Genomic DNA, 27,856 nt, shown 5'->3' on the forward strand with positions numbered 1-27,856 from the left:
TGGCTTGCCATACAAAACCTCACCTTGTGTGCTGGAGGATGATCATGTTGTGAGTGTTCAGAATTCTTCCAATTTCAATCGCGGAGCAACGCGAGTAAAAGCGCCACTCGAGTCATTGTAGTACACAATATGCGTTGCAGCGTAAATTGAGTAGTTGGTGTATAGACGTAAAGCAATGCAGCGGCGCATTTGCACAACAACATTAAACGCTGTAGAAGTTTGTTGATGATTGCTCATGTTCAAAAGGACAGTGTACGAGTAAAAGAATAAGTAAGATTCATATTATTTACATTATTGCTTGATTACATTTATCCTTTGAATGTTTGTATGTAATAATTAATCATGTTAATTAAGCATGTGTTGATATTTGATTGTGAATCTGATGGAGATGTTAAAGGTGTCCATTGAAATGATTCGGGTTTTTTTTTTTTTTTTTTTTTCTGTCTTAGTTGGATATTTTATAGTGAGGGACAGACTGAGATAGCGCTGCAGCCATTACAGATGTTGAGGACGTAAGAATTTACATTTTCTGATATGAAAGAATGCTTCATATAATACACAATAATTTACAATTATTTAAGATTATGTAATAAAGGTGATTTATTATTATTATTATTTTTGTTTATTTTATCTGTGCATTCATTTGAACTGTTATGTATATGTAATCATTCCTGTTGTTATTATTATAGCTTTAATTTATAACACTTACATTATTTCCCAATGTTTAGGTAATGATAATTATAGATGGATAGATAGATAGATAGATAGACAGATAGATAGATAGATAGATAGATAGATAGATAGATAGATGGCATAAGTGCAAAAAGAGAAATATGTGACAGTTTGTAATGAAATAAATTATAAGAAGGTCCAGAGACCCTGACCGATTAACAAAATAGCCTACCTGATTAACATAAACCAAAAATGCAAAATATTTGCTACAACTGTGCACATTTGTACAAAATTGTGCAAATGCCCACCAGGCCACCCCCCTGTGAATGTCCCTGTCCACACTGTAATGGGAAGATAAAGGGGAAATTCATGTAACTTTAAAATGTTAACAATTTAATAATATGTCGACTAGATATCATTCACAGAACATAAACCCACTGAATGTCCACCCTGTTATTGTCCACCCTGCCCACATCTGGGGGTTTTTAAAGTCATTTTGTTTGACTCGTTTGATTTATAATATCTATATTGGTGAAACAAAAAAGATACTCGTAAAAGTGTGTTTTATTGTACTGAAGTTACAAAGCTGTAAATTGTAGGAAAGACCCCAAAACAGCTCATTAGATGAATCTAACATTGATAAATATATTACAATATTTAAAAGTGGGATAAGAATAAATGTGAACACATTTGTGCATGAGTCTTGGTAAGTGAATATGTTTATCTGTGTTTTTGTAAATATGTGTGTTTAGGTAAATCTTATTAATTCAGTATTCAATGCTATATAAGGCTAATCAAATTCTATCCAAAATAACTTTTAACTGGAAGCATCACACACATTAATATTTTTTATAATACATTTTTTTGTCTTTCAAACAAGTAAAAGAATTACGGGTTTCGATTAATTCAAATTTCTATATCACACTGACATCTAGTGGAATTTTGATTATCTGTGATTTTACAGGCAGTCCTGTTTTGCACACGTCTCTCAAACACAGAACCAGGAAACTCAGTTGAGGGAAACTGAAACTTAAGCTGTTCTTGAGCTGTTGTATGTTTTTTCTCTATTGGTGTGTAGGCTACATGCAGTGAAATGGCAGAAGCCAGTTTTTCAGAGGACCAGTTCATCTGTCCCATATGTCTGGATCTACTGAAGGATCCAGTGGCCATTCCCTGTGGACACAGTTACTGTATGAACTGTATTACAGATTGCTGGAATCAGGCTGATCTGAAGGATGTCTACAGCTGCCCTCAGTGCAGACAGACCTTCACTCCTAGACCTGCTTTAAATAAAAACACCATGCTGGCTGAAGTGGTGGAGAAACTGAAGAAGACTAAACTCCAAGCTGCTGTTCCTGCTCACTGTTACGCTGGACCTGGAGATGTGGAGTGTGACGTCTGTACTGGACGAAAACACAAAGCTGTCAAGTCTTGTCTGGTGTGTCTGGAATCTTACTGTCAAAATCATTTTGAGCGTCACGAGGAATTTCGCTCAGATAAACCACACAAAGTGACTGATGCAACTGGACGACTTCAGGAGATGATCTGCCGTCAACATGAGAAGCTTCTGGAGGTTTTCTGTCGTACTGACCAGCACTGCATTTGTATGATGTGTACGATGGATGAACATAAAAACCATGACACTGTTTCCACAGCAGCAGAGAGGATAGAGAAAGAGGTATGAATTGAATAAGCTATGTGTTAAAGAGATAGTTCACCCCAAAATTCAAAAATTCTGCTATCATTTAGCCTACTCACCATCATGTTGTGCCATATAGTATTATATGTCCCCTTCATATGTGAGGACTTAGTTTGTATCCTAATTTTACATAAAGATCTCAAAGGTTGTTTTAATAAGGAACACTGTTAGAGAAGGACACTTTAATTAATTTTGATTTAGTTTTATGTAATATCCCTCAGGTGTACTGTTATTTCTTTGTTCAATAGAGTGACTTGAAGGAGACACAGAGAGAAATCCAGCAGAGAATCCAGCAGAGAGAGAAAGATGTTGAGGAGCTGAGAGAGGCTGTGAAGTCTCATAAGGTGAGTTTTGAGCAGAAGAGAAGCTTGAGACTCAGTTGGGACTCTCTTCCAGTGCTGGAGCTCTTTCACTGTGTGATTGTAATGTGTGTGTAACAGCGCTCTGCTCAGACAGCAGTGAAGGACAGTGAGAGGATCTTTACTGAGCTGATGCGCTCCATTGAGAGAAGCCGCTCTGAGGTAACACAGCTGATCAAAGATCAAGAAAAAGCTGCAGTGAGTCGAGCAGAAGGACTCTTGGAGCAACTGAAGCAGGAGATTGCTGATCTGAGGAGGAGAGATGCTGAGCTTGAGCAGCTTTCACACACAGATGATCACATCTTTTTCCTACAGGTAACATAACTTGAGAAAACTTTTACTACTGTAGCTCTCACTGATAACACATGTGGGTGTGGAGTATGTGTTAATAGCGAGAAGATATGATGTTCTGTGCCAGGTTAACTTTTACATAACCAATCTTGGTTTGTTAAAGAGGGTTAAGAAATTAGGCAGACCAGTGATTTCAATTGTGACAGGAATAGCCACCTTTTATTAAAAGTATGTATAGTGGCTCATCTTCCTCTCTTAGCCACGCTGTCCTAACCATGCGAAGAAATGATGCATGTAATTCGTGGGCATCATAAGATTTATTCAAAAATCCATTTGAAACATAGAACATGAGGAAAAAAGAAGAGAAAAAAAGAGGAAACCATTCATACACCGATCAGCTACAACATTAAAACCACCTGCCTAATATTGTGTAGGTCCCCCTCGTGCCACCAAAACAGCGCCAACCCGCATCTCAGAATAGCATTCTGAGATGATATTCTTCTCACCACAATTGAGTGGTTATCTGAGTTACTGTAGACTTTGTCAGTTCGAACCAGTCTGGTCATTCTCTGTTGACCTCTCTCATCAACAAGACGTTTCCATCCTCCGTGCCCGTCTGGCACCAACAATCATGCCATGGTCAAAATCACTAAGATAATAATAACAATAATACATTTTATTTATAGGCGCCTTTCAAGACTCTCAAGGACACCTTACAGACATAATCAAGTTTAAAATAAAAGAACGTAAAAGATAAATAAAAATCTAAAATCACAAATAAAAATTTGCATTATCAATTTGCATTGCATATAACATAGAGTTATTTGTAGTAAGCTAATTTAAAAATGTGGGTTTTGAGGAGGGACCTGAAAGTGGAAAGACAATCACAATTACGGATAACAGGTGGTAAAGAGTTCCATAGATGTGGTGCAGCACTGCTAAAGGATCTGGACCCCATAGAAGTCAGACAAACCGAAGGTATCACAAGAGAGAGAGAGAAACAGGATCTAAGAGTGCGGGTAGGAGAATATACAGTTGTGCTCAAAAGTTTGCATACCCTGGCAGAAATTGTGTCTTTTATTTAAGGGTAGTAATCATATGAAGCCATTTATTATCACATAGTTGTTTGGCTCCTTTTTAAATCATAATGATAACAGAAATCACCCAAATGGCCCTGATCAAAAGTTTACATACCCTTGAATGTTTGGCCTTGTTACAGACACACAAGGTGACACACACAGGTTTATATGGCAATTAAAGGTTAATTTCCCACACCTGTGGCTTTTTAAATTGCAATTACTGTCTGTGTATAAGTAGTCAATGAGTTTGTTAGCTCTCACGTGGATGCACTGAGCAGGCTAGATACTGAGCCATGGGGAGCAGAAAAGAACTGTCAAAAGACCTGCATAACAAGGTAATAGAACTTTATAAAGTTGGAAAAGGATATAAAAAGATATCCAAAGCCTTGAAAATGCCAGTCAGTACTGTTCAATCACTTATTAAGAAGTGAAAAATTCGGGGATCTCTTGATTCCAAGCCAAGGTCAGGTAGACCAAGAAAGATTTCAGCCACAACTGCCAGAAGAATTGGTCAGGATACAAAGAAAAACCCACAGGTAACCTTAGGAGAAATACAGGCTGCTCTGGAAAAAGATGGTGTGGTTGTTTAAAGGAGCACAATACGACGATACTTGAACAAAAATGAGCTGCATGGTCGAGTTTCCAGAAAGAAGCCTTTACTGTGCCAATGCCACAAAAAAAGCCCGGTTACAATATGCCCGACAACACCTTGACACGCCTCACAGCTTCTGGCACACTGTAATTTGGAGTGACGAGACCAAAATAGAGCTTTATAGTCACAACCATAAGCACTATGTTTGGAGAGGGGTCAACAAGGCCTATAGTGAAAAGAATACCATCCCCACTGTGAAGCATAGTGGTGGCTCTCTGATGTTTTGGGGGTGTGTGAGCTCTAAAGGCACAGGGAATCTTGTGAAAATTGATGGCAAGATGAATGCAGCATGTTATCAGAAAATACTGGCAGACAATTTGCATTCTTCTGCAAGAAAGCTGCGCATGGGATTCTCTTGGACTTTCCAGCACAACAATGACCCTAAGCACAAGGCCAAGTTGACCATCCAGTGGTTACAGCAGAAAAAGGTGAAGGTTCTGGAGTGGCCATCACAGTCTCCTGACCTTAATATCATCGAGCCACTCTGGGGAGATCTCAAACGTGTGGTTCATGCAAGACGACCAAAGACTTTGCATGACCTGGAGGCATTTTGCCAAGACGAATGGGCAGCTATACCACCTGCAAGAATTTGGGGCCTCATAGACAACTATTACAAAAGACTGCACGCTGTCATTGATGCTAGAGGGGGCAATACACAGTATTAAGAACTAAGGGTATGCAGACTTTTGAACAGGGGTCATTTCATTTTTTTTTTTTTTTGTTGCCATGTTTTGTTTTATGATTGTGCCATTCTGTTATAACCTACAGTTGAATATGAATCCCATAAGAAATACAGAAATGTGTTTTGCCTGCTCACTCATGTTTTCTTTAAAAATGGTACATATCTAACCAATTCTCCAAGGGTATGCAAACTTTTGAGCACAACTGTATATGAAGAAGATCGAGATAATAGGAAGGTGCTAGGCTATGAAGAGCCTTGAAGGTCAATAACAGAATCTTGCAATCAATATGAAAGTTAACAGGAAGCCAGTGAAGTTGTTGGAGAATAGGAGTTATATGGACAGAGTTAGGGGTTTGTGAAATAATCCATGCAGCTGAGTTTTGGACCAGCTGTAATTTATGTACGTTTTTGTGGTAGACCAAATAGAAGGGAATTACAATATTCCAAGTGGGACGTTACCAGAGCATGTACAAGAGTGGCAGTGCTGTGAGTTGAGAAGGAGGGGCGAAGACAATTTATGTTGCGCAAGTGGAAATAAGCAGACCGGGTAATATTATTTACATGTGCTTCAAAAGAAAGAGTGCAATCCAGAATGACACCCAGACTCTTAATTTTCAAACAGGGAAGGACAGTGGAATTGTCAGTGGTCAGAGCAAAACATTTTGATTTGGCAAGATTAGACTTAGTACCAACAAGAAGAACCTCAGTTTTATTACTATTGAGTTTGAGAGAATTACAAGAAAACCATGACTGTATTTCAAGTAAACAGTTATGAAAGGAAGACTGTGGGAAAGAAGAATTTGGCTTGGTGGACAGATAGAGCTGGGTGTCATCTGCATAGCAGTGAAAGTGGATTCCAAATTTCCTAAAAATATAGCCGAGAGGTAGAAGATAGATTATAAATAATAAAGGGCCCAAGACAGATCCCTGTGGAACACCAGTAGTAACCGGAGAGCACTGTGAATGAAAATTTTCAATTTAACGAACTGAGTGCGACCAGAGTGATAAGATTTAAACCAAGCAAGAGAAGTGCCACTAATACCAATGGATTCTAATCTCTCTAAAAGGATGTTGTCTGAGATAGTGTCAAAGGCTGCGCTTAAATCAAGAAGAATGAGTATAGACAGAAGTCCTGCATCAGCTGAGATTAACAGATCATTAGTGATTTTGACCAGAGAAGTTTCAGTGCTGTGATGTGAGCGGAAACCTGACTGGAACTGTTCATAAAGGTTATTAGTTAGAAGATGTGTGTGGACCTGAGAAGCAACTATCTTTTCTAAAAATTTTGAAAGAAATGGTAAATTGGAGAGTCGGTAATTTTCAAGTATTTGTGGGTCTGAACCAGGTTTCTTCAGTATAGGACTAATCACAGCAGTTTTAAAAGATGATGGGACACACCCAGAAATAAGAGATGAGTGAATAATTTTAGTTATAATGGGGAGCAGGGAGGGTAAACAAGCTTTAACCAAATATGTGGGGAGGGGATCTAGCTGAGAAGTAGATGATTTGGAATTACGAATAAAATTGGATATTTCAATATCAGTCGGGAGATCAAAACTCATAAAACTAGTTTGGGGAGGTTCATGAGAGATTGGATAAAGTGAACTACAAGCTACATTACTCATGGCATTCAATTGCTGGTGAATGTTAGAGATTTTATCCTTAAGGTCAGAAAAGTGTTACAATAAGCTGTAGATTGCATGTGAGCTGGAAGAGTGTCAGAGGATGGAAGAAAGTTATTTACAGTAGAGAAGAGAGTTCTAGTATTGCCCTCAGCAGACCTAATTAGATTAGTATAATAGTCAGATTTTGCCTTAAGAAGAGATTCCTTATATAATAACATATGGTCATCATACATACTTTTGTGGAAATTAAGACCGGTTTTGATATGAAGACGTTCTAAGCGATGACCATGGGCTTTAAGCTGACGTAATTCAGGGCTATACCAAGGTGCAGAATGAGAAAAATAAACAGTACGTGTTTTTAAAGGAGCTAGAATGTCCATGGTATTTAGAAGACTGTCGTAATGGGAGACCAGTTCATCAAGAGTAGTTACATTTTCATTAATTAATAGAATATCAAGATGATTTGAGAGCACAGACAAATCAATATTCTTAATATTACGAAATGAGATGTCACGACATACATTCACTTTCGATACCGGTAGATCAACATTGAAAGATATTAATTTGTGATCCAATATAGATAAATCTGATACAGTACAGTTAATAGGAGTTACATCAGAACAGCATACAAGGTCAAGAGTATGTCCTCTGGTATGAGTAGAAAAATCAATGAACTGCTGGAGTCCGAAGCTGTCCAGACATGATAGGAAGTCCTTTGTGAGGGCACAATTCAGATTATCCACGTGTATATTAAAATCCCCTAACAGTATTACATTATGAGACAAAGAACTTAAAAAAGTTAAAAATGAAGAAAATTCACTTAAGAAATTAGTATCCAGCTTAGGAGAACGATACACAGTGGCTAGAATAGTAGGTGTTGACCCGTTTATTTGTAAAGCGTTGGACTCGAATTATGGAAAGGCACCTTTATCGAGGATACCTTCCACTTTTCATTACAGAGAATCGCAAGACCACCCCCCAGGCCAGAGATGTTAGGTTGACAAATGTAAACAAACCCGGGGGGGATTGCTTGATTCAGTTGTGTAAAATTGTTTTGTTGTTGCCATGTCTTTGTTAAACAGAAAAAGTCAAACTTATGATCATTCGGGGTTCTGGGTAGCTCAGTGGTAAAGACGCTGGCTACCACCCCTGGAGCTCGCTAGTTCGAATCCCAGGGCATGCTGAGTGACTCCAGCCAGGTCTCCTAAGCAACCAAATTGGCCCGGTTGCTAGGGAGGGTAGAGTCACATGGGGTAACCTCCTCGTAATAGCTATAATGTGGTTCGCTCTCGGTTGGGCGCGTGGTGAGTTGAGTGCGAATGCCGCGGTGGATGGCGTGAAGCCTCCACACGCGCTATGTCTCCGTGACAACGCGCTCAACAAGCCACGTGATAAGATGCGCAGGTTGATAGTCTCAGACGTGGAGACAGCTGGGATTCGTCCTTCGCCACCCGGATTGAGGTGACCACCACGAGGACTTTAAAAAAAAAGCACATTGGGAATTGGGCATTCTAAAATAAAAACAAATAAAAATAAAAAAACCTTATGATCATTCACAAGGTCGTATACTAAGGGTCCTTTGTTGGTGAGCGAGCGGATGTTAAATAGACCAAAGATCAAATTTTTTCCCCATTCTGATGGTTGATGTGAACATTAACTAAAGCTACTGACCCACACCTGCATGACTTTAGTATTTCTGTAACTGCTGATCTTCTGGGATTTTCACATACAACAGTCTCTAGAATTTACTCCAAATGGTGCCAAAAACAAAAAACATCCAGTGAGCGGCAGTTCTGTGGATGGAAACACTTGTTGATGAGAGAGGTCAACAGAGAATGGTCAGACTGATTCGACAAAGTCTATGGTAACTCAGATAACCACTCTGTACAATTGTGAGAAGAATAGCATCTTAGAATGTGGCAAGAGGGGGACCTACACAATATTAGGCACGTGGTTTTAATGTTGTGGCTGATCGGTGCATGCTGCTGAATAAACTGCTTTTGTGAGGAAACAGCTCATCACTTAATGAATTGACTGCCTGTCCACTAATCTTCAACATTTTACACTGAATAATCCTTTTAGAGTGAACTACGGCTATGTTTATATATACACCATTACTCTGATTTCTGCAATAATCAGAGAATAAGGAATAATTAGATTAAGATGTTTACATTATTTGGGCAAACCTCCAATCCCGTTTACATGCTACTTGCCAATACTCTGATTATTCACTGAGAAATATAATGTTTTAATGCTTTTTTATAAAATAATATTACAAAAACATCTTGTTGCAAATATGTATCTTTAAATACAGCTTGGCATAAGGAAAATTAGTCAGTATTTTTGAATGATTTATTTAAAGAACCGGTTAATAAGTAATTTTTGACTACACTGGATGCGCTGCCTGTTTTGATTCACTAAAAAGAATCGGTTCATGAGAGTCATTTGTTTGTTGGATTACACTGGTTGCTCTGTCTGTTTTGATTCACAAAAAAAAAAAATCGGTTCATAAGAGTCACTTGTTTGTGAATCGAAATACACGCGCTGGATGTTGTTGTGTTCTGCCCGCGAGGACAAACTCATTTCAAAGACGTACCTGCCATTTATTTTTTATTTTTTTCAGTATACAGTCTTTTTATCTCACCGACATTCTATTCAGACTGCAGACGGACATTCACAACTCAGGAAAATATGTTTTCTTTTGCCGTGGGGCTGTAGATTCTGCAGTTGGGGAGCACCATTGCTGGAAAACAGTGCAAGAAATTGCCGTTCCCTTTCAATTCAGTCTACTCAACATTGCTATGGGGAAAGTAATTTCCTCAAGGACCTAATTTAAACCCTTGTACAATAATGCCAATCTTCTTAAGGGCAATGATGTTTGAGCCCCGCCCCTTTAGGCGCGCAGCAGGCTTTTTCTGTTTCTTTCATTTGTTTCTGGTTTTTTTTCCTGTAGAATTTTCAGTCACTCTCTGCACCTCCTGAATCTTCAGACAATATCACTGCCAGTTTCCTTTGCTCATTTGATGGCATGAGAGAATCTGTGTGTCAGCTGAGAGTCCAACTGGAGGATTTCTGCCAGAAGGAGATAAAAAAGATATCTGGTAAAGTTCTGGCGATTCAGAAATAGGTCATGCATCATCTAATCATAGAGCATATTAGAAATGTTTAAGGAATGGAGAAAAAAAAATTATCTTCTCATGAGATTTACACTGTTTATGTCTGTTGATTTCCAGTCACACACATCCACATTGTTCCCAAGACCAGAGAGGAGTTTCTACTGTGTAAGTAACTAAACAAACACAAAATGCAAAGTGAGTGTGTAAAGGAACTTCATCTAGAACATTTAACTTTTGAAAGTAAAAGAAAACATGATCAGTGTTCACATTAATTACTTATAACGTGAGACTTCTGTGAAATACACAGTTAAAATGCATTCTGTGGTAAAACACAATCAGGCTGTTAACAGATATAAAGTGAGAATCAAAACATCCATGACTTCTGATATCTTTTTAACCCCTAATGTGAAATAAATTGTGTCTCATTCACAAAAAATTGCAAACAAGTTGCATACTTACGTGCGCAGAATAAGTTATCATGCAGAATTTCTGGCAGATTCACAACAGGTACATACACACCTGAATATTAGGGGTGCAAAAATGCATCGTTGCATCGCGGTGCATCTATCTATCGAAGAAATTTCGATGCATCGATTACGGAATTTAAGAATCGATTATCATTATTTATACCCAATGTGACTGTGTCATATTACACAAGCCTTCTCACAACTGACACGGAGCGGAGCATGCGAGATTGAAGGGAAAGATAGCTCACTTTGAAATAAAGAAAGTTTATGCTGCCTAGTTCACCCCACGAACCTACATAAGATAAAATGGACGGATAGATGGATGGATGCTGCCTAGTTCGGCTTTCTGTGTAATTACAGTATTTTATCTTTATAGTGAATGCTACAGGGAATAGGGAGCGATTTCAGACTGTACTGAAAAGAACTAACCAGTTGATTACAGTCAAATGTGATTGGTCAATCGCTCATGATCATGTATTGGCAATCGATGAAAAGTTCATATGTTTCCTGCCATGCATTTTCTTTGGGGTTTCTGAAGGTTGAAGCATCCAGGATACACACACCAAATGATTCATTTTGAACAATATACTTATACAAATACAAATCTACAGCAAAGACAATTAAACTTTTGTACAGCGCTCCTTCTCTTGTAAACAATGACGTGCTTCCTGACTCCTCCTCCACGTGACGCGTGACCTTACCAACGAGCTTACATCATCACTCTCATGAGCGCAAGTCACAGAGAACATTTGTAGTTAAAAAGTATACAAGTATTGTTTTGTTTCTAAAAATAATCAATTGTTTGAGTTCAGAAGAACTTTATTTGTCACCTGGAGTCATGTGGATTATTTTGATGCACCCTAAATATGCATTTTGGACCGTCAAAAAATGGAGTACATTCACTTGCATTGTTTAAAGGTGGAGGCCTGAAATGAAATCCTAAAAATCTTCAATTCTGTTTTGATGAAGAAAGAAACTCAGATACATCTTGGATGGCCTGAGGGTGAGTAAATTATCAGAAAATTTTAATTTTTGGGTGAACTAATCCTTTAAATGTTTTTTATGAAACGGATATAGCTATGATTGGTGCTTCTTCTGTCATGAGAAACAAGCGACGAGTAACAAGAGAATCGTTCATTTCCACAGTCAAAATCAGCCATTCTTTTGGCTGACTTTGTGTGTTTGTTCATAAAGTATTATTAGGGAGTGTCATAGCTGGCAGTAGATGAGCTAGTATATTACTAACATCAGTAAACAATTTGTGACTGTGTCTTGAGCTGGGCAAAGTGGAATACCATTGAGAAAAATTATTGCACAGCACATATTTTTTAGGAGCTGTGCTGTATCTAACCAATGTTAGATGGCTGAAACTGCATGTTGTTTTAGATATGAGTTTATAGCTGCAGTTTATGGATTTATTTCACAATTTTATTATTTTATTAGCAACCCCTCTGGACCATTAAGCCCCTCCGCCCCCAATGGAACCAGAGCCGCCACTTCCAGTCAAAAGAGTTGCAGGATGCCAGATTGGAACATAACATATATTCTAGTTGAGAATTACAGTAGGTTGTGACAAGTCAGGAATACTAAGAAGGGTAACACTTTATTTTGATGGTCCCAAATAGATATTTAACTGACTATAAGTGACTTATCAACTGGCTTGCTATAGCTAGTAAACAGTGTTTCAACAAACATTCGGTAGACTTGCAGTAGCCTGTATATAGATCTTTATTAATGACCTTTTAATGAGCTGATGTTCTCAACAATAATGTAAGAAGGTCATTAATAGAAATCTATATACAGGCTACTGAAAGTCTACTGAATGTTTGTTGAAACACTGTTTACTAGCTATAGTAAGTCAGTTGATAAATGTAAGTAGGTCATTAATAAAGATCTATATTTAGGCTACTGAAAGTCTACTGAATGTTTGTTGAAACACTGTTTACTAGCTATAGCAAGTCAGTTGATAAATGTAAGTAGGTCATTAATAGAAATCTATATACAGGCTACTGAAAGTCTACTGAATGTTTGTTGAAACACTGTTTACTAGCTATAGTAAGTTAGTTGATAAATGTAAGTAGGTCATTAATAGAAATCTATATACAGGCTACTGAAAGTCTACTGAATGTTTGTTGAAACACTGTTTACTAGCTATAGTAAGTCAGTTGATAAATGTAAGTAGGTCATTAATAAAGATCTATATACAGGCTACTGAAAGTCTACTGAATGTTTGTTGAAACACTGTTTACTAGCTATAGTAAGTCAGTTGATAAATGTAAGTAGGTCATTAATAGAAATCTATATACAGGCTACTGAAAGTCTACTGAATGTTTGTTGAAACACTGTTTACTAGCTATAGTAAGTCAGTTGATAAATGTAAGTAGGTCATTAATAAAGATCTATATACAGGCTACTGAAAGTCTACTGAATGTTTGTTGAAACACTGTTTACTAGCTATAGTAAGTCAGTTGATAAATGTAAGTAGGTCATTAATAAAGATCTATATTTAGGCTACTGAAAGTCTACTGAATGTTTGTTGAAACACTGTTTACTAGCTATAGCAAGTCAGTTGATAAATGTAAGTAGGTCATTAATAGAGATCTATATACAGGCTACTGAAAGTCTACTGAATGTTTGTTGAAACACTGTTTACTAGCTATAGCAAGTCAGTTGATAAATGTAAGTAGGTCATTAATAGAGATCTATATACAGGCTACTGAAAGTCTACTGAATGTTTGTTGAAACACTGTTTACTAGCTATAGCAAGTCAGTTGATAAATGTAAGTAGGTCATTAATAGAGATCTATATACAGGCTACTGAAAGTCTACTGAATGTTTGTTGAAACACTGTTTACTAGCTATAGTAAGTCAGTTGATAAATGTAAGTAGGTCATTAATAGAAATCTATATACAGGCTACTGAAAGTCTACTGAATGTTTGTTGAAACACTGTTTACTAGCTATAGTAAGTCAGTTGATAAATGTAAGTAGGTCATTAATAAAGATCTATATACAGGCTATTGAAAGTCTACTGAATGTTTGTTGAAACACTGTTTACTAGCTATAGCAAGTCAGTTGATAAATGTAAGTAGGTCATTAATAGAAATCTATATACAGGCTACTGAAAGTCTACTGAATGTTTGTTGAAACACTGTTTACTAGCTATAGCAAGTCAGTTGATAAATGTAAGTAGGTCATTAATAGAGATCTATATACAGGCTACTGAAAGTCTACTGAATGTTTGTTGAAACACTGTTTACTAGCTATAGCAAGTCAGTTGATAAGTCACTTATAGTCAGTTGAATATCTGTAGGGGACAATCAAAATAAAGTGTTACCCTAAGAAGTGTCATAGTTTTCTACAAAATATGAAGATGCAAAAGTCTACAACTTCACATGTAATGTGGTTTCAGTCTGACATGAACACAAAAACTTAGGACAGATTTAGGTAAACTGGCAAGAGAAATAATATAAAACATTCCAGCAATAAAATAAAATAAATCCTATGAACATCTAATAAGTTATAATGAATGATGCACAGATATGAACATTTCAGACAGTACTGATTGTTGCATCTGTTTTTGCTGTAAGTTTTATTTCATGTCTTTTATTATGTCATGTCTTTTATTTTGAAGAATAGTTCATGTATGTCTTAGTTCCTTTTCCTGTCCTGTCATGTGGTTTGCCTTGTTCTGTCACGTGACCTTCATGTTCCATCATGTTGATTAGTCAACATGCTTTGGTTCATTAGCCTTGTTGTCCTGTCTGTTAGTTCTGGTCTGTCATTGGTTCTTATTTAATTGTCTCATTATCTTGTTAGCCTTTCATGTATTTAAGCCCTCAGGTTTGCCTTGGTCCTTTGTCGTGTATTGCTCCGGTAATGTTGTTCCATGATTCTTGTTATTCGATTTCAGTCATAGATTTAGTTTTAGTCATAGTCTATTTGGTCATAGTTTATGTTTATGTTTTTGCTACTTTCATGTTTTTGGATTTAATTTAACTCTGTGGCAGGTGAGGTGGGGAAGCTGGAGGCAGGGGCAGAGTAGAGTCCGTGGCCTGTATAGCTGCCTGAGGTGTGGGAGCCTCCTGTCACAGTGTGGGTATGGCGAATGAAAGCAACAGAATACATGACCCATCATGAACTCAGCAGTTCAGCTAATCCATCTCTGGCAGGGGGATCATCCTATTGAGGATTTTGTTTTGTCAGAATCCACTGTCATGGCTGTCAAGCCAGAATCCGCCATAATGGACGCCACACCAGAGTCTGCCGTTATAGTCACCATGCCAAAGTCTGCCATTATGGCTGCCACAAATCACGAGCCTGTGCCAACACCTACAACAGACCACGAGCCTGTGCCCATGCCTGCCATGGACCAAAAGCCTGTGCCCACGCCTGCTATGGACAAGGTCTTGTCCAACTTGGAGCCAGCACTAGAGGTCTCATCCATCTCTGAGCCAGTGCCAGAGGTCTCATCAGTCTCGGAGCCAGTCACGGCAGGCAAATCTCCATGGCTTGTCATGTCAGGCCACGTTCCACGGCCAGTCTCACCAGGCCATGCTCCGCCGGATCTCCAGTGGTCTCATTGTTGTCCACCGGATCCCCCCGTAGTCTTCAGCTCCATCTAGTCCCCTGTGGTCTCCAGCTCAGTTGGGTCTTTCATGGTGCACAGTCCCCTGATAATGTCCCAAGTACCAGACCAGGTCCAGGCAAGCCATTTCCCCAAGGCTCTTAAGCTCCTTATGGCCTGCATAGCTGCCTGAGGCATGGGAGCCTCCTGCCACAGTGTGGGTATGACGAACAAAAGCTGTGTGGGCAACATTCGGAGGCGATTGGAATGCAAGCGGGTGCCATCATTCAGGAGATAAGAGGCCAGGCCTTGGCGATGGAAGATTTTCTGAGGAGAGGACCAGAATGAGGCCATTTATTTTCCCTGTGGGGCCTGCAAACTCTAAACCAGTCAGTGACGGTAATGTCCGGCACCCTGGAACATTTCGTTTTGTTGAATCATTGCTTCATCTGTTTCTGCTGGTGGGAAACAGAGGCTTTGACAACAAGGGGAGGTATCAGGGGCATTTGGGGTTGGGAGCAGAACTGGGAAGGGACAGGATCCTGTTTGGAAGTAGACTTGAGCTCCTGTAATAAGACAGTGGCTCTAAGGGCTGTATGTAACATTTGAATAATATCAGTTTCTGTCTGGTTAATGCCTGTGAATGGGGCTGGAGTGGAAATGGAGTGAGAGAGTAGGTCAGCCACAACATTATCACAGCCTGAAGTGAACTGTAGGCTTTAGTTACAGTATATTGGCAGAGTTGTACATTCCAGCGATGTAGCCTCAATGGCCTATGGCCTGTTTCTGTTGTGAACAGCAGTGCTACCAAGGAGTGGTGGGCCGTTCGAGTGAAGTGGTAGCTTTAGAGGTACAGATGCAACCTTTTACATGCCCAGATACATTCTAACGCTTTCTGCTAGACTGCTCTCTGTAGCCACACAGCTGTAGAGAGAAATTAACCCACAGTGACCCTCATCCAAGAGGATGAAATCAGAGAAATCTGTCCTAGAGAGCCAATTAAATGTCCATAGATAGACAGTTTCTAATGAATGAATGGGATACAACAGGCATATTGTTTTACTCACATAATAAAAGCTGTTTATTTGTAATATTTGCAGCATAGTTACATATAAACAGATGTGACTTATTTGTTGTGCTGTTTTCATGATGCATAAACAGAATAGGAAAATCTGCTACACACAATTACTTAAAGCAAATGCTCCCAATTAAAACAAGGACGAATACTGCGTGATACAATGCATAGATCCTAAGGTAAACTTCAGGGAGCATATGTTGACATGCTGAGCGACCAGACTGATCTCACAGTGAAATTATAAATAGTAGTTTGACTTTTATTTAATTAAAATCGGTCTGTGCTTATCAAAATGCAAAGCACTGCCCCCAGTGGTAAAACGGTAAAATGTCCACGGTGGGCCACCTGAAGAGAGTTGTTTTCAGCTGTACAGGCTATAATACAGTGAAGAGGAATGCATATTTTATAAACTGTACACCCAAACCCCAAAACTAAACCTTACCTTCAGAAGAGTAATGTAATGTTAGAGGGAAAATGCAACCTCCGAATTGCAGATTTCACTGATTATGTGAACACGATTACTTTCTGGTTTCAACACAGGATCCGAACACAGGTCTCAAACGCATTCTCGCCACAGGGGAAGGAAAACACACGGCAGCCAAAGCTTGTCGGTGAGTCAGCATAATGTGGTACCAGAACTCTTGGAAACAACATACCGACTTCCTGTGTGATCGTGTTGAAGTGCACTACTTGATATATGACACATTATTTAATACATTGAACAGGGGGGATCTTTATTTTATTTTGGGGCTTTTTACCTTCAGTATGAAAGTAGGCAGAGAGAAGGGCTCTTTATAAGAGCAAATGCACTAATCATCCTGTCACAGCTCTAACAGGTCAAGCCAATATTTATTCTTAAAGATTAAAAATTCATAGTTGCTTATTTAAATGTGTTTTGTCTCCATCAGATACCCATCAGTTCACTCTGGATCCAAACACAGTGAATAAATGTCTCAGTCTATCTGAGGGAAACAAAGTGGCTACTTACACTGGTAGAATCCAGCAGTATCCTGATCATCCAGACAGATTTGATAGTTATCTTCAAGTGTTGTGTAGAGAGAGTGTGTGTGGACGCTGTTACTGGGAGATTGAATGGACTGGGAGTGTGTTTATATCAGTGTCATATAAGAGCATCAGCAGGAAGGGAGAGGGAGATGAGTGTGGCTTTGGGTATAATGATCAGTCCTGGAGTTTGTCCTGCTCATCTTCCAGATGTTCATTCAGTCACAATAACAAACACACTGATCTCCCTGTAGTGTGCAGCTCCTGTAGAATAGGAGTGTATGTTGATCACAGTGCAGGAACTCTGTGCTTCTACAGTGTCTCTGACACAATGACCCTCATCCACAGAATCCAGACCACATTCACCCAGCCTCTATATCCTGGATTTTGGGTGTATGGATCAATGACACTGTCTGATTTAACAGTATAGATAATAGAGATTCTACACATAATACTGTCATATCACAGCATTAAAAGCTGCATGATAAACTAGAAACCATGAGGTGCTTTTGGATCTGCCTTGTTTTCTAATCATTAAATCAATACTACTTCTGTAACTGAAATAACATCAGATTAATCTAATGATTTTAAAAGTGAGAAAATACTAAGTTATGAAAGAGTGTCATAACCGCTTTAAATAATATATATATATATTTGTTTTGGGGGGGGGGGATTTTTTTCCCCTTTTTCTCCCAATTTGGAATGCCCAATTCCCAGTGCCCTTTTTTTAAGTCCTCGTGGTCGCGTAGTGATTCGCCTCAATCCGGGTGGCGGAGGATGAATCCCAGTTGCCTCCGCGTCTGAGACCATCAACCTGCGCATCTTATCACGTGGCTTGTTGAGCGCATTGCCACGGAGACATAGCGCGTGTGGAGGCTTCATGCCATCCACCGCGGCATCCACGCTCAACTCATCATGCGCCCCACCGGGAACAAACCACATTATAGCGACCACGAGGAGGTTACCCCATGTGACTCTACCCTCCCTAGCAACTGGGCCAATTTAGTTGCTTAGGAGACCTAGCTGGAGTTACTCAGCACGCCCTGGGTTTCGAACTAGCGAACTCCAGGGGTGATAGCCAGCGTCTTTTACCACTGAGCTACCCAGGCCCCCAGTAATAGATTTTGAGATATTTTGATCTAACATGTAATATGTTTTAAAAAATTGCTTAAGTTTATATACTGTACTGTATGCCTTTTCTTATGAATCTACAAAAAAAAAAAAAAAAAAAAATGAAGAGGTCATACAATTGTTGTTTTTAATTTAGTACAAAACAGATATTTAAGTATATTCCACAAGACAAAATAATAACTGAATTTACACAAATTATATTTCTTATAATGTGGCGTACACTTATCTCTTAATACTGTGTGTTTCCTCCACAAGCATCAGTGAGTGTTTTTAGCCATTCGTAATGGTTGTCTTGCGGAATATATGTAAATGTATGTTTTGTCTAATAGTTTAACCAGGACAATACTAAATCAAAAACAATCACTTTTATTTCTTGAAACGATAAACATCTTGCAGATTCCGCAAGGGGTATGTATGCTTATGAATTGAAATGTATGTTTTTTTATCATGACTTTTTATGATTTACATTTTTGTTCAAGGTGATTTGTTTTGTTTTCAAAGTGATTAAATACACAAAATTGGAGTACCATTTTCTGTAGTGGTTATTTTGAAGATGTATGTACTTAAATGTCTTATATAAGTCTTATAAATCTTTTAAGTATTTGCATATGTTGACAAATCCTAGCCCTGTCAATAGAAGTGTAAGCATAGTTCTAGCAAGAAGATCATTGGATTCATTCTATTAGGCATCTCATCCAATCACTATACAGCCTCTGCTTTATAAGCCTGAACAGCTGTCTCTTATTTTTTGCATACTTTCATTGTTTTCACCCCCCACCACCCCATCATCACCAGTTTAGGTCCGGTCCTGGGAAGGGTAAGCTCCGGCAGGATTTGACTCTTCAAGCAAGTATCTAAGCGCTAAACCGTAGGATGGGGCTTACACCAACTGATATAAGTATCTTTACATTCATATTAATTCAAAAAATCTTGAGTCTTTTCTGACAGAACTATTCCCCCTATATCTACACAGTATTAGATTCAGATACATATTGAAGAAGCTTTAGTTTGGTAAAACAGTAACATTATATATACACATGTATAAACACGATTTATACAAAACATCTACAACCCCAATTCTGAAAAAGTTAGGCCAGTATGGAAATTCTAATGAAACAAAAAGTAGTGATTTGTCAATTCTATTCACCCTGTTTTATATTGAAAGCACTGTATTTGATGTTTTACCTTGTGAATTTAATTATATATTTTTAATGTACACATTTAAAATGATTGCGAGATGATGATTGCAAAATTCTCCAGAAAAGTTGAGACAGTCAAGTGTTTACCAATGTGCAACATCACCATTTCTTCTAAAAACATTTTTTAAATGTGTAGGCATTGAAGACACAAGTTTGTTAAGTTTAGCAAGTGGAATTTTCCTCCATTCATCCATTTTGCAGGTCGCCAGCTGTGAAATTGTACAGTGCCTTCGTTGCTCTGGTGGAAACTCCATGTCCCACAAATATCATGGAACCGAAGGCCTGCTTAGGTTTGTTAAATTACTGTAAGAAGTTTTTATCCAACTTGTCTTGCCTTATAGCTCCCCTGCACAAGCTCTTGGGAAAAGACACTAAATGGTTGTGGGGAAAAGCTCAAGTGGATGCCTTGTAGAAATCCTAGATCTGACACAGGTACCTCATGATCTGGACTCGAACCTGATGGTTATCTCTTACTCAGACTCTATCTGAGAGATTGAATGCATCCTGTCTTGGAGTCAATCTGTGAAAATAAACCCATACCACAAATGGGTTCACCTCAAGTTCAAAGATGGGCCCTACTGATGAGTGCCTATGTGTATACCATTGTGTACAAATCAAAAGAGAATCATACAAATGTGGCTGCATTAAGCAGACTGCCCATTCCTTAAGTGATGCAGGAGGAAAGTACTGTAAATAAGATCAAGTCTTGGTGTTGGAGTTTGAGTATGTCAGTGCCGCCCAAATTAAGAGCTGTACAGCTAAGAATGTAATACTGCCTCAAGTATGTGAGTTTGTGTTGAAGGGATGGCCTACAGCTGTTGACCCTCAGCTCAGGCCTTACCACAGAAGAAAACTGGGACTGAGTGTGCACGATGGGTGTGTGCTCTAGGGAGCCAGAGTGATGGTGCCAAATTCCACTCAGGAATGTGTAAGATGAAAGGACTGACTCGCTCATATTTTTGGTGGCCTGGTATGGACAACCCTGCAAAAAATGGGTACTGGTGACCCTACCAGGCTTTTTAATTAGCTAAACCAGCTTCACCTGAAAGACCATGCTGGTCAACCAACTTCACCAGCTGGGTTTTGCTGGTGAAAAGCATAGCTATGCTGGTCCACCACCTAGACCAGCACCAAACCAGAACTAACCAGCATTAACCAGCTTAGACTTGCATGTAAATTGCATACTGGTTAAGCCAGATTTTGGAGGAGGGAAGGAAGTTAAAAAGGAGTCGGAACTCTGTGAGGAATGTGAGAATCACAGTAAAATGCCTCCTGTGGCACCCTTAAATCCATGGGAATGGCCAGAGTCACTGTGGTCCTAAAATCATGTGAATTATGTGGATGTTTAGGAAGGGGGCACGTGTCAAATTGACTTCCACATGAATGGCCGGATCTAGGGTTTCCCAGCAGAACATTGCCCAGAGCATCACACTCCCTCCACCGGCTTGTCATCTTCCCACAATGCATCCTGGTGCCATCACTTCCCTAAATGGCACACCCATACATGGCAGTCCACATGATGTAAAAGAAAACAGGACTCATCGGACAAGGCAACCTTCTTCCACTGCTCCAAGGTCCAGTTCCGATGCTTGCACGCCCATTGTAGGCACTTTCAACAGTGGTTCACCTTCAGGCCTTCATCCCTCCTCAATTTAATTCGGATGAGGAACAGTCATTGCATTTGTTATGCCCTGTGCGGGCATTACATGCATACGTTAAGCGTACTTGCCATTTAAGACTGTCTGATCAGCTCTTTATATGCTATGGAGGATGCACAAAAGGAATGTCCATCTCCAAGCAAAGGCTCTCTAACTAGATTGTCGATGCAATTACCCTGGCTTATGAGTCGCAGGATAAGACTTGCCCAATTGGTGTTAAAGCACACTCAACTAGAGGCATGGCCTCCTCATGTGCATGGACAAATGGTGTGTCCTTACAAGATATATGTTTTGCAGCAGGATGGTCCTCTCAAAACACATTTGCAAGTTTTTACAACCTAGACGTAATGTCTCTTTCTTCACAAGTCCTCTCTGTTTAGAGCACTTGCTATTCATTGGCCAAATATATATAGTTGTGCTCAAAAGTTTGCATACCCTGGCAGAAATTGTGAAATTTTGGCATTGGTTTTGAAAATATGACTGTTCATGCAGAAAAACTGTCTTTTATTTAAGGATAGTGATATATGAAGCCATTTATTATCACATAGTTGTCTGGCTCCTTTTTAAATCATAATGATAACAGAAATCACCCAAATGGCCCTGATCAAAAGTTTACATACCCTTGAATGTTTGGTCTTGTTACAGACACACAAGGTGACACACACAAGTTTAAATGGCAATTAAAGGTTAATTTCCCACACCTGTGGCTTTTAAATTGCAATTAGTGTCTGTGTATAAATAGTCAATGAGTTTGTTAGCTCTCACGTGGATGTACTGAGCAGGCTAGATACTGAGCCATGGGAAGCAGAAAAGAACTGTCAAAAGACCTGCGTAACAAAGTAATGGAAATTTATAAAGATGGAAAAGGATATAAAAATATATTCAAAGCCTTGAAAATGCCAGTCAGTACTGTTCAATCACTTATTAAGAAGTGGACAATTCGGGGATCTCTTGTTACCAAGCCAAGGTCAGGTAGACCACAAAAGATTTCAGCCACAACTGCCAGAAGAATTGGTCAGGATACAAAGAAAAACCCACAGGTAACCTCAGGAGAAATACAGGCTGCTCTGGTAAAAGACGGTGTGGTTGTTTCAAGGAGCACAATACGACGATACTTGAACAAAAATGAGCTGCATGGTCGAGTTTCCAGAAAGAAGCCTTTACTGCACTAATGCCACAAAAAAGCCTGGTTATAATATGTCTGACAACACCTTGACACGCCTCACAGCTTCTGGCACACTGTAATTTGGAGTGACGAGACCAAAATAGAGCTTTATGGTCACAACCATAAGCGCTATGTTTGGAGAGGGGTCAACAAGGCCTATAGTGAAAAGAATACCATCCCTACTGTGAAGCATGGTGGTGGCTCACTGATATTTTGGGGGGGGGGGGCTCTAAAGGCACAGGGAATCTTGTGAAAATTTGTGGCAAGATAAATGCAGCATGTTATCAGAAAATACTGGCAGACAATTTGCATTCTTCTGCACGAAAGCTGCGCATGGGAGACACTTGGACTTTCCAGCACGACAATGACCCTAAGCACCAGGCCAAGTTGACCCTCCAGTGGTTACAGCAGAAAAAGGTGAAGGTTCTGGAGTGACCATCACAGTCTCCTGACCTTAATATCATCGAGCCACTCTGGGGAGATCTCAAACGTGTGGTTCATGCAAGATGACCAAAGACTATGCATGACCTGGAGGCATTTTGCCAAGACGAATGGGCAGCTATACCACCTGCAAGAATTTGGGGCCTCATAGACAACTATTACTAAAGACTGCACATAGTCATTGATGCTAAAGGGGGCAATACACAGTATTAAGAACTAAGGGTATGCAGACTTTTGAACAGGGGTTATTTCTTTTTTTTTTCTTTGTTGCCATGTTTTGTTTTATGATTGTGCCATTCTGTTATCACCTACAGTTGAATATGAATCCCATAAGAAATAAAATAAATGTGTTTTGCCTGCTCCCTCATGTTTTCTTTAAAAATGGTACATATATTACCAATTCTTCAAGGGTATGCAAACTTTTGAGCACAACTGTATATACTTATGCCCTTCCCTTTAAGTACATGCTCCCCATCATTTGCACAACCACCTGCATTCAGGCCATTATAATTTACCATAAAGTCGGAAGCACTTTCATTATAAATAAACTCCCTTCCCGACTGGGTTCATAAGGAGTTAATTCATCCAATATGACTATTGTTCATATATTCGTTATGAGTACTCTCCTCCTGGCCAACACGAGGATCACTCACTGTGGCATACTCATGTCGGTCGCCGTCCCACAAGACTGCGGCGCCATGTTTCCTCAGGGAAGTTATGTTGTGTAGTGCGCCGTGATGGGATTCTGTTCCCCATATGCGTAGCTACGCAATGTCAAATGTACTGAGTCGTAAGGGAACATTTCGGTTATGTACGTAACCTCAGTTCCCTGAGATGAAGGGAATGAGACATTGCGAAAGCTAGCCACACTACAAGCAGAGTTCTTGAGGCACGAGTGATGCACTCCTTGTTCTCAGTCAGAAATTCTGAAGAAATGGTGTTCGTGCACCTGTTTTTATAGCGGACAGTTTTGTGTCAAAAGAGTCGGGTCTCAAACACCATAGCCAATATTAGAATATTGGCGTTACTGTAAAGAGGCTTCAACTAGGTTATGTAAGAAGGAACTCCCATATGCGTAGCTACGCAATGTCTCGTTCCCTTCGTCTCAGGGAACCGAGGTTACGTACGTAACCGAGACGTTTCAGTGCGAGCACTGAATATGGTGAACCCTGACTGGATTAGAAGCTTGATGGACCAGACCACTCATACTTTTTTTCATCGGATCCATTTAAGTTACTCAGAAATAAAAATGCACTTTACATAAGATTTAACACTTCTTGTAAGATTAAGCTACAGTATCTATGAATAATCATTTTAAATATGTTTTGTAATAAAAAATGTTGTGCATATTCAAGTGTGTATTCATTAATTAATAATGCGTTACTATGACCCTCACTTTAAAATAATTAGTAATTCATGTTTATGTGGTAACACTTGACTCATTACATATGGGTTACCAAAATTATTTTAAAAAGACCTCCAGCAATATCAAACCTGCCGAAGTTAATAATTTGTTATGAACAGAAGAGATATCCCAAGGAATATACATGTTGGGCATATACATCTGTAAGCTGACTATGATACTATACCAGACACTGTAGTCATGATTTAGAGAGCTGTTATGTTAATAATATAATACCAGCAAAGAACACACATGAGGCGCATGTTTCTCTGAAGGTGCATTTCATGATCATGTTCACAATAAAAACATAATCATTCACATTTTAGACACTGTTTATGTTTTGATTAGTAATTAATTAATAGTTATTTTAAATTAGCCATAGTGTCAGTAGTTGATAGTTCTCAATAAGGCAAATCAAATTCAGTAATTACTGATTACCTAACAGTGGACTACCTCATCAGTTCACTATTACTTACTGATTGGTTAATCATGATTCCATATTAGTTAATCGTAGTAACTAAAGTGTTAATGTAGTACTAATCATTTGTCCTGCATTAATTCCTGCATAATTACCTTTTTTATGTACATTATTCCAAACTTTTGGCTGCCAGTGTGTGTGTATATATATATATATATATATATATATATATATATATATATATATATATATATATATATATATACTGGCAGCCAAAAGTTTGGAATAATGTACAGATTTTGCTCTTATGGAAAGAAATTTGTACTTTTATTCACCAAAGTGGCATTCAGCTGATCACAATGTATAGTCAGGACATTAATAATGTGAAAAATTACTATTACAATTTGGAAAAAAAATGTCAGAACTTCTTAAACTACTTCAAAGAGTTCTCATCAAAAAATCCTCCACGTACAGCAATGACGGCTTTGCAGATCTTTAGTATTCTAGCTGTCAGTTTGTCCAGATACTCAGGTGACATTTCACTCCAATCTTCCTGTAGCACTTGCCATAGATGTGGCTGTCTTTTCGGGCACTTCTCACGCACCTTACAGTCTAGCTGATCCCACAAAAGCTCAATGGGGTTAAGATCCATAACACTCTTTTCCAATGATCTGTTGTCCAATGTCTGTGTTTCTTTGCCCACTCTAAACTTTTCTTTTTGTTTTTCTGTTTCAAAAGTGGCTTTTTCTTTGCAATTCTTCCCATAAGGCTTGCACCCCTGAGTCTTCTCTTAACTGTTGTACATGAAACTGGTGTTGAGCGGGTGAGGATTATTTAGGAGTCTGATGGCTTGTGGAAAGAAACTGTTTGTTAGTCTGGTGGTCCTTGTTCTCACACACTGGTATTGCCTGTTTGATGGCTAGGGCTTTGTTGATACAATCAAATATCGATATATCACGATACTTTTTCTCATTATATTGTATTGATACTTAGATCCATGTATAGTGATATTTTCAGTGCAGTTCAAGATGCTTCTAAGAGGCACAAAAGAGACTGAAACTGATCCTGCAGGATTCACAATTTCTCTCACAAACATGCTGGACCACTCTCATGCATTTGGATCTAGGCCCGGGCAAAAATATGAATTAGGTTGGCTTGAAAAAGTCTCACTGTTGAAAGGTATCCCTCAGGTGAGGGCTAAAAATAAATAAATACATAAAAAGGCATTAGATATACCATGGAACACAGTGAAGACAGTCACCAACAAGTGGAAAAAGTATAGCACAACAGTGACATTATCAAAAACAGGATGTCCCTCCAAAATTGATGAGAAGACAAAGAGAAAACTGGTCAGGGATGCTGTCAAGAGGCCTACAGCAACATTAAAGGAGCTGCAGCTCTTTCTGGCAAGTACTGGTTGCTCCCTACATGTGACAACTATCTCCTGTATTCTTCATCTGTCTGGGCTATGGGGCAGGGTGGCAAGACCAAGCCTTTTCTGACAAAAAAAAAAAAAAAAAATGTGTTATGGTCTGATGAGACCAAGATTGAACTTTTTGCCCAAAATTGTAAAAGGTGATGTATATTTTACTGTGCAAAAGTCTTAGGCAAATAAGATGCTCACAAAAACATTTGTCCTAAGATGGTTATTTATATTTTCAGCTTTAGTGTGTCAATAGGAAATACCATTTTAGACTCCAAACATTTCTTTTGCAAATAGAATAGAAAAGAATAGAAGAACCCTGGAACAGATGGCATGGCCCCCACAGAGCCCCCCACTGAATATTGAGTCAGTCTGGGATTACAAGAAGAGACAGAAGCAATTGAGACAGCCGAACTAGATAGAAGAACTGTGGCAAATTCTCCAAGAAGCTTGGAACATCCTATCTGTCAACAACCAAGAAAAACTGTGTCCAGGTATACTTAGGAGAATTGGTGCTGTTTTGAATGCAAAGGTGGTCACACCAAATATTGATCTAGCTTTTTTTATGTTTACTCGACTTTGTGTGATGTTAATTGATAAATGAAAACAATTTATGCATTATTTTTGAAGACATCCTCACTATGCAGCATTTTCCCCAAGTACCTAAAATGTTTGCACAGTACTGTTTGTTTGCCGAAAAAACAACACAGCACATCAGCAAAAGAACACCATACCCACAGTGAAGTATGGTGGTGGCAGCATCATGCTTTGGGGTTGCTTTTCTTCAGCTGGAACTGGGGCTTTAGTGAAGGTGGAGGGAATCATAAATAACTCCAAGTACCAGTCAGTTTTGGCACAGAACCTTCTGGCATCTGCTAGAAAGCTGAAAATGAAGAGATCTTTAACCCTTCAGCATGACAATGATCCAAAGCACACATCCAAATCAACAAAAGAATGGCTTCAGCAAAAAAAGATTAATGTTTTGGAATGGCCCTGCCAAAGCCCAGACCTGAATCCTATAGAAAATCTGTGGGAGGACCTGAAGAGAGCTGTACACAGGAGATGCCCTCGCTATTTGACAGATCTGGAATGTTTTTGCAAAAAAGAGTGGGAAAATATTCCCATGTCAAGATGTGCCAAGCTGATAGACTCTTATCCAAACAGACTGAGTGCTGTAATAAAATAAAAAGGTGCTTCAACTAAGTGTTAGTTCAGGGATGTGCACACTTATGCAGTTAGGTTATTCTAAGTTTTTTTTTTTTTATGTGAAATGTGTCACTTTGGTTTTCAGTGGCATTGCATATGTTGTAATTGTTACATTAAAGGTACAAAAATTCTGATATGATTTATCTTTAATTTTTTACATCACAAAAACCTGCTGTTTTAAAAGGGGTGTGTAGACTTTTTATATCCACTGTATAAATGCAATATAATACATGCAATTTCAATACATCATGTTTATTAATGTAATACATGGACTATATTTTTATAAAAGCTAAAATGTCATGAAAATGATGGAAAACTAACAATAAAATTTTGTAATTTGATCCTGTATGTCTGTAATTTAACTTGTTAGAAGGTCCCCTGTATAATGAATTACAGCATTAGCTGAAACAGAATTTATTTTATAATTTATGTAAGCAAAATGGACATTATAACTGAATTATACCCAAATTAATTGATATTATTCAATTAAGCAAATTAAACTAAATTGAATCATGATATCATGATGTA

The 27,856-nt window shown here is 38.7% G+C and overlaps 1 protein-coding gene across 11 annotated transcripts; it reads left to right on the plus strand.

Annotated features, from left to right (window-relative positions):
• The first annotated feature begins 1,680 nt into the window (after positions 1–1,680).
• LOC127420712 (E3 ubiquitin/ISG15 ligase TRIM25-like) lies at positions 1,681–27,669 on the plus strand. Of its 11 annotated transcripts, none has more exons than XR_007893852.1 (8): positions 1,681–2,350; positions 2,620–2,715; positions 2,812–3,045; positions 10,013–10,160; positions 10,293–10,340; positions 11,561–11,645; positions 19,212–19,905; positions 26,420–27,669. XR_007893852.1 is itself a non-coding variant. In XM_051663207.1 (6 exons), the coding sequence occupies exons 1-6, from the start codon at positions 1,766–1,768 to the stop codon at positions 17,713–17,715; spliced, it is 1,635 nt and encodes a 544-aa protein (XP_051519167.1). In that variant the 5' UTR covers positions 1,681–1,765; the 3' UTR covers positions 17,716–18,559. The 11 variants fall into 11 exon arrangements, 3 of the variants coding, with proteins under 3 accessions (XP_051519167.1, XP_051519169.1, XP_051519168.1); XR_007893851.1 differs by lacking the exons at positions 19,212–19,905; positions 26,420–27,669 and adding exons at positions 16,824–16,894; positions 17,192–17,264; XR_007893850.1 differs by lacking the exon at positions 26,420–27,669 and having other exon boundaries at positions 19,212–22,492.
• The last annotated feature ends 187 nt before the right edge of the window (positions 27,670–27,856 follow it).

This window comes from Myxocyprinus asiaticus, chromosome 30 (assembly GCF_019703515.2).
Source record: "Myxocyprinus asiaticus isolate MX2 ecotype Aquarium Trade chromosome 30, UBuf_Myxa_2, whole genome shotgun sequence".
Classification (NCBI taxonomy): Eukaryota; Metazoa; Chordata; class Actinopteri; order Cypriniformes; family Catostomidae; genus Myxocyprinus; species Myxocyprinus asiaticus.

What these genes read in the sequence shown, in the direction of transcription:
- LOC127420712 (XM_051663207.1), top strand. Translation starts at nt 1,766, where the DNA reads ATGGCAGAAGCCAGTTTTTCAGAGGACCAGTTCATCTGTCCCATATGT. An exon ending in CAGAGAGGATAGAGAAAGAG is followed by an intron (nt 2,351 to 2,619) that starts GTATGAATTGAA and finishes TTTGTTCAATAG; the next exon opens with AGTGACTTGAAGGAGACACA. An exon ending in CAGAGAGGAGTTTCTACTGT is followed by an intron (nt 10,341 to 17,191) that starts GTAAGTAACTAA and finishes TGTCTCCATCAG; the next exon opens with ATACCCATCAGTTCACTCTG.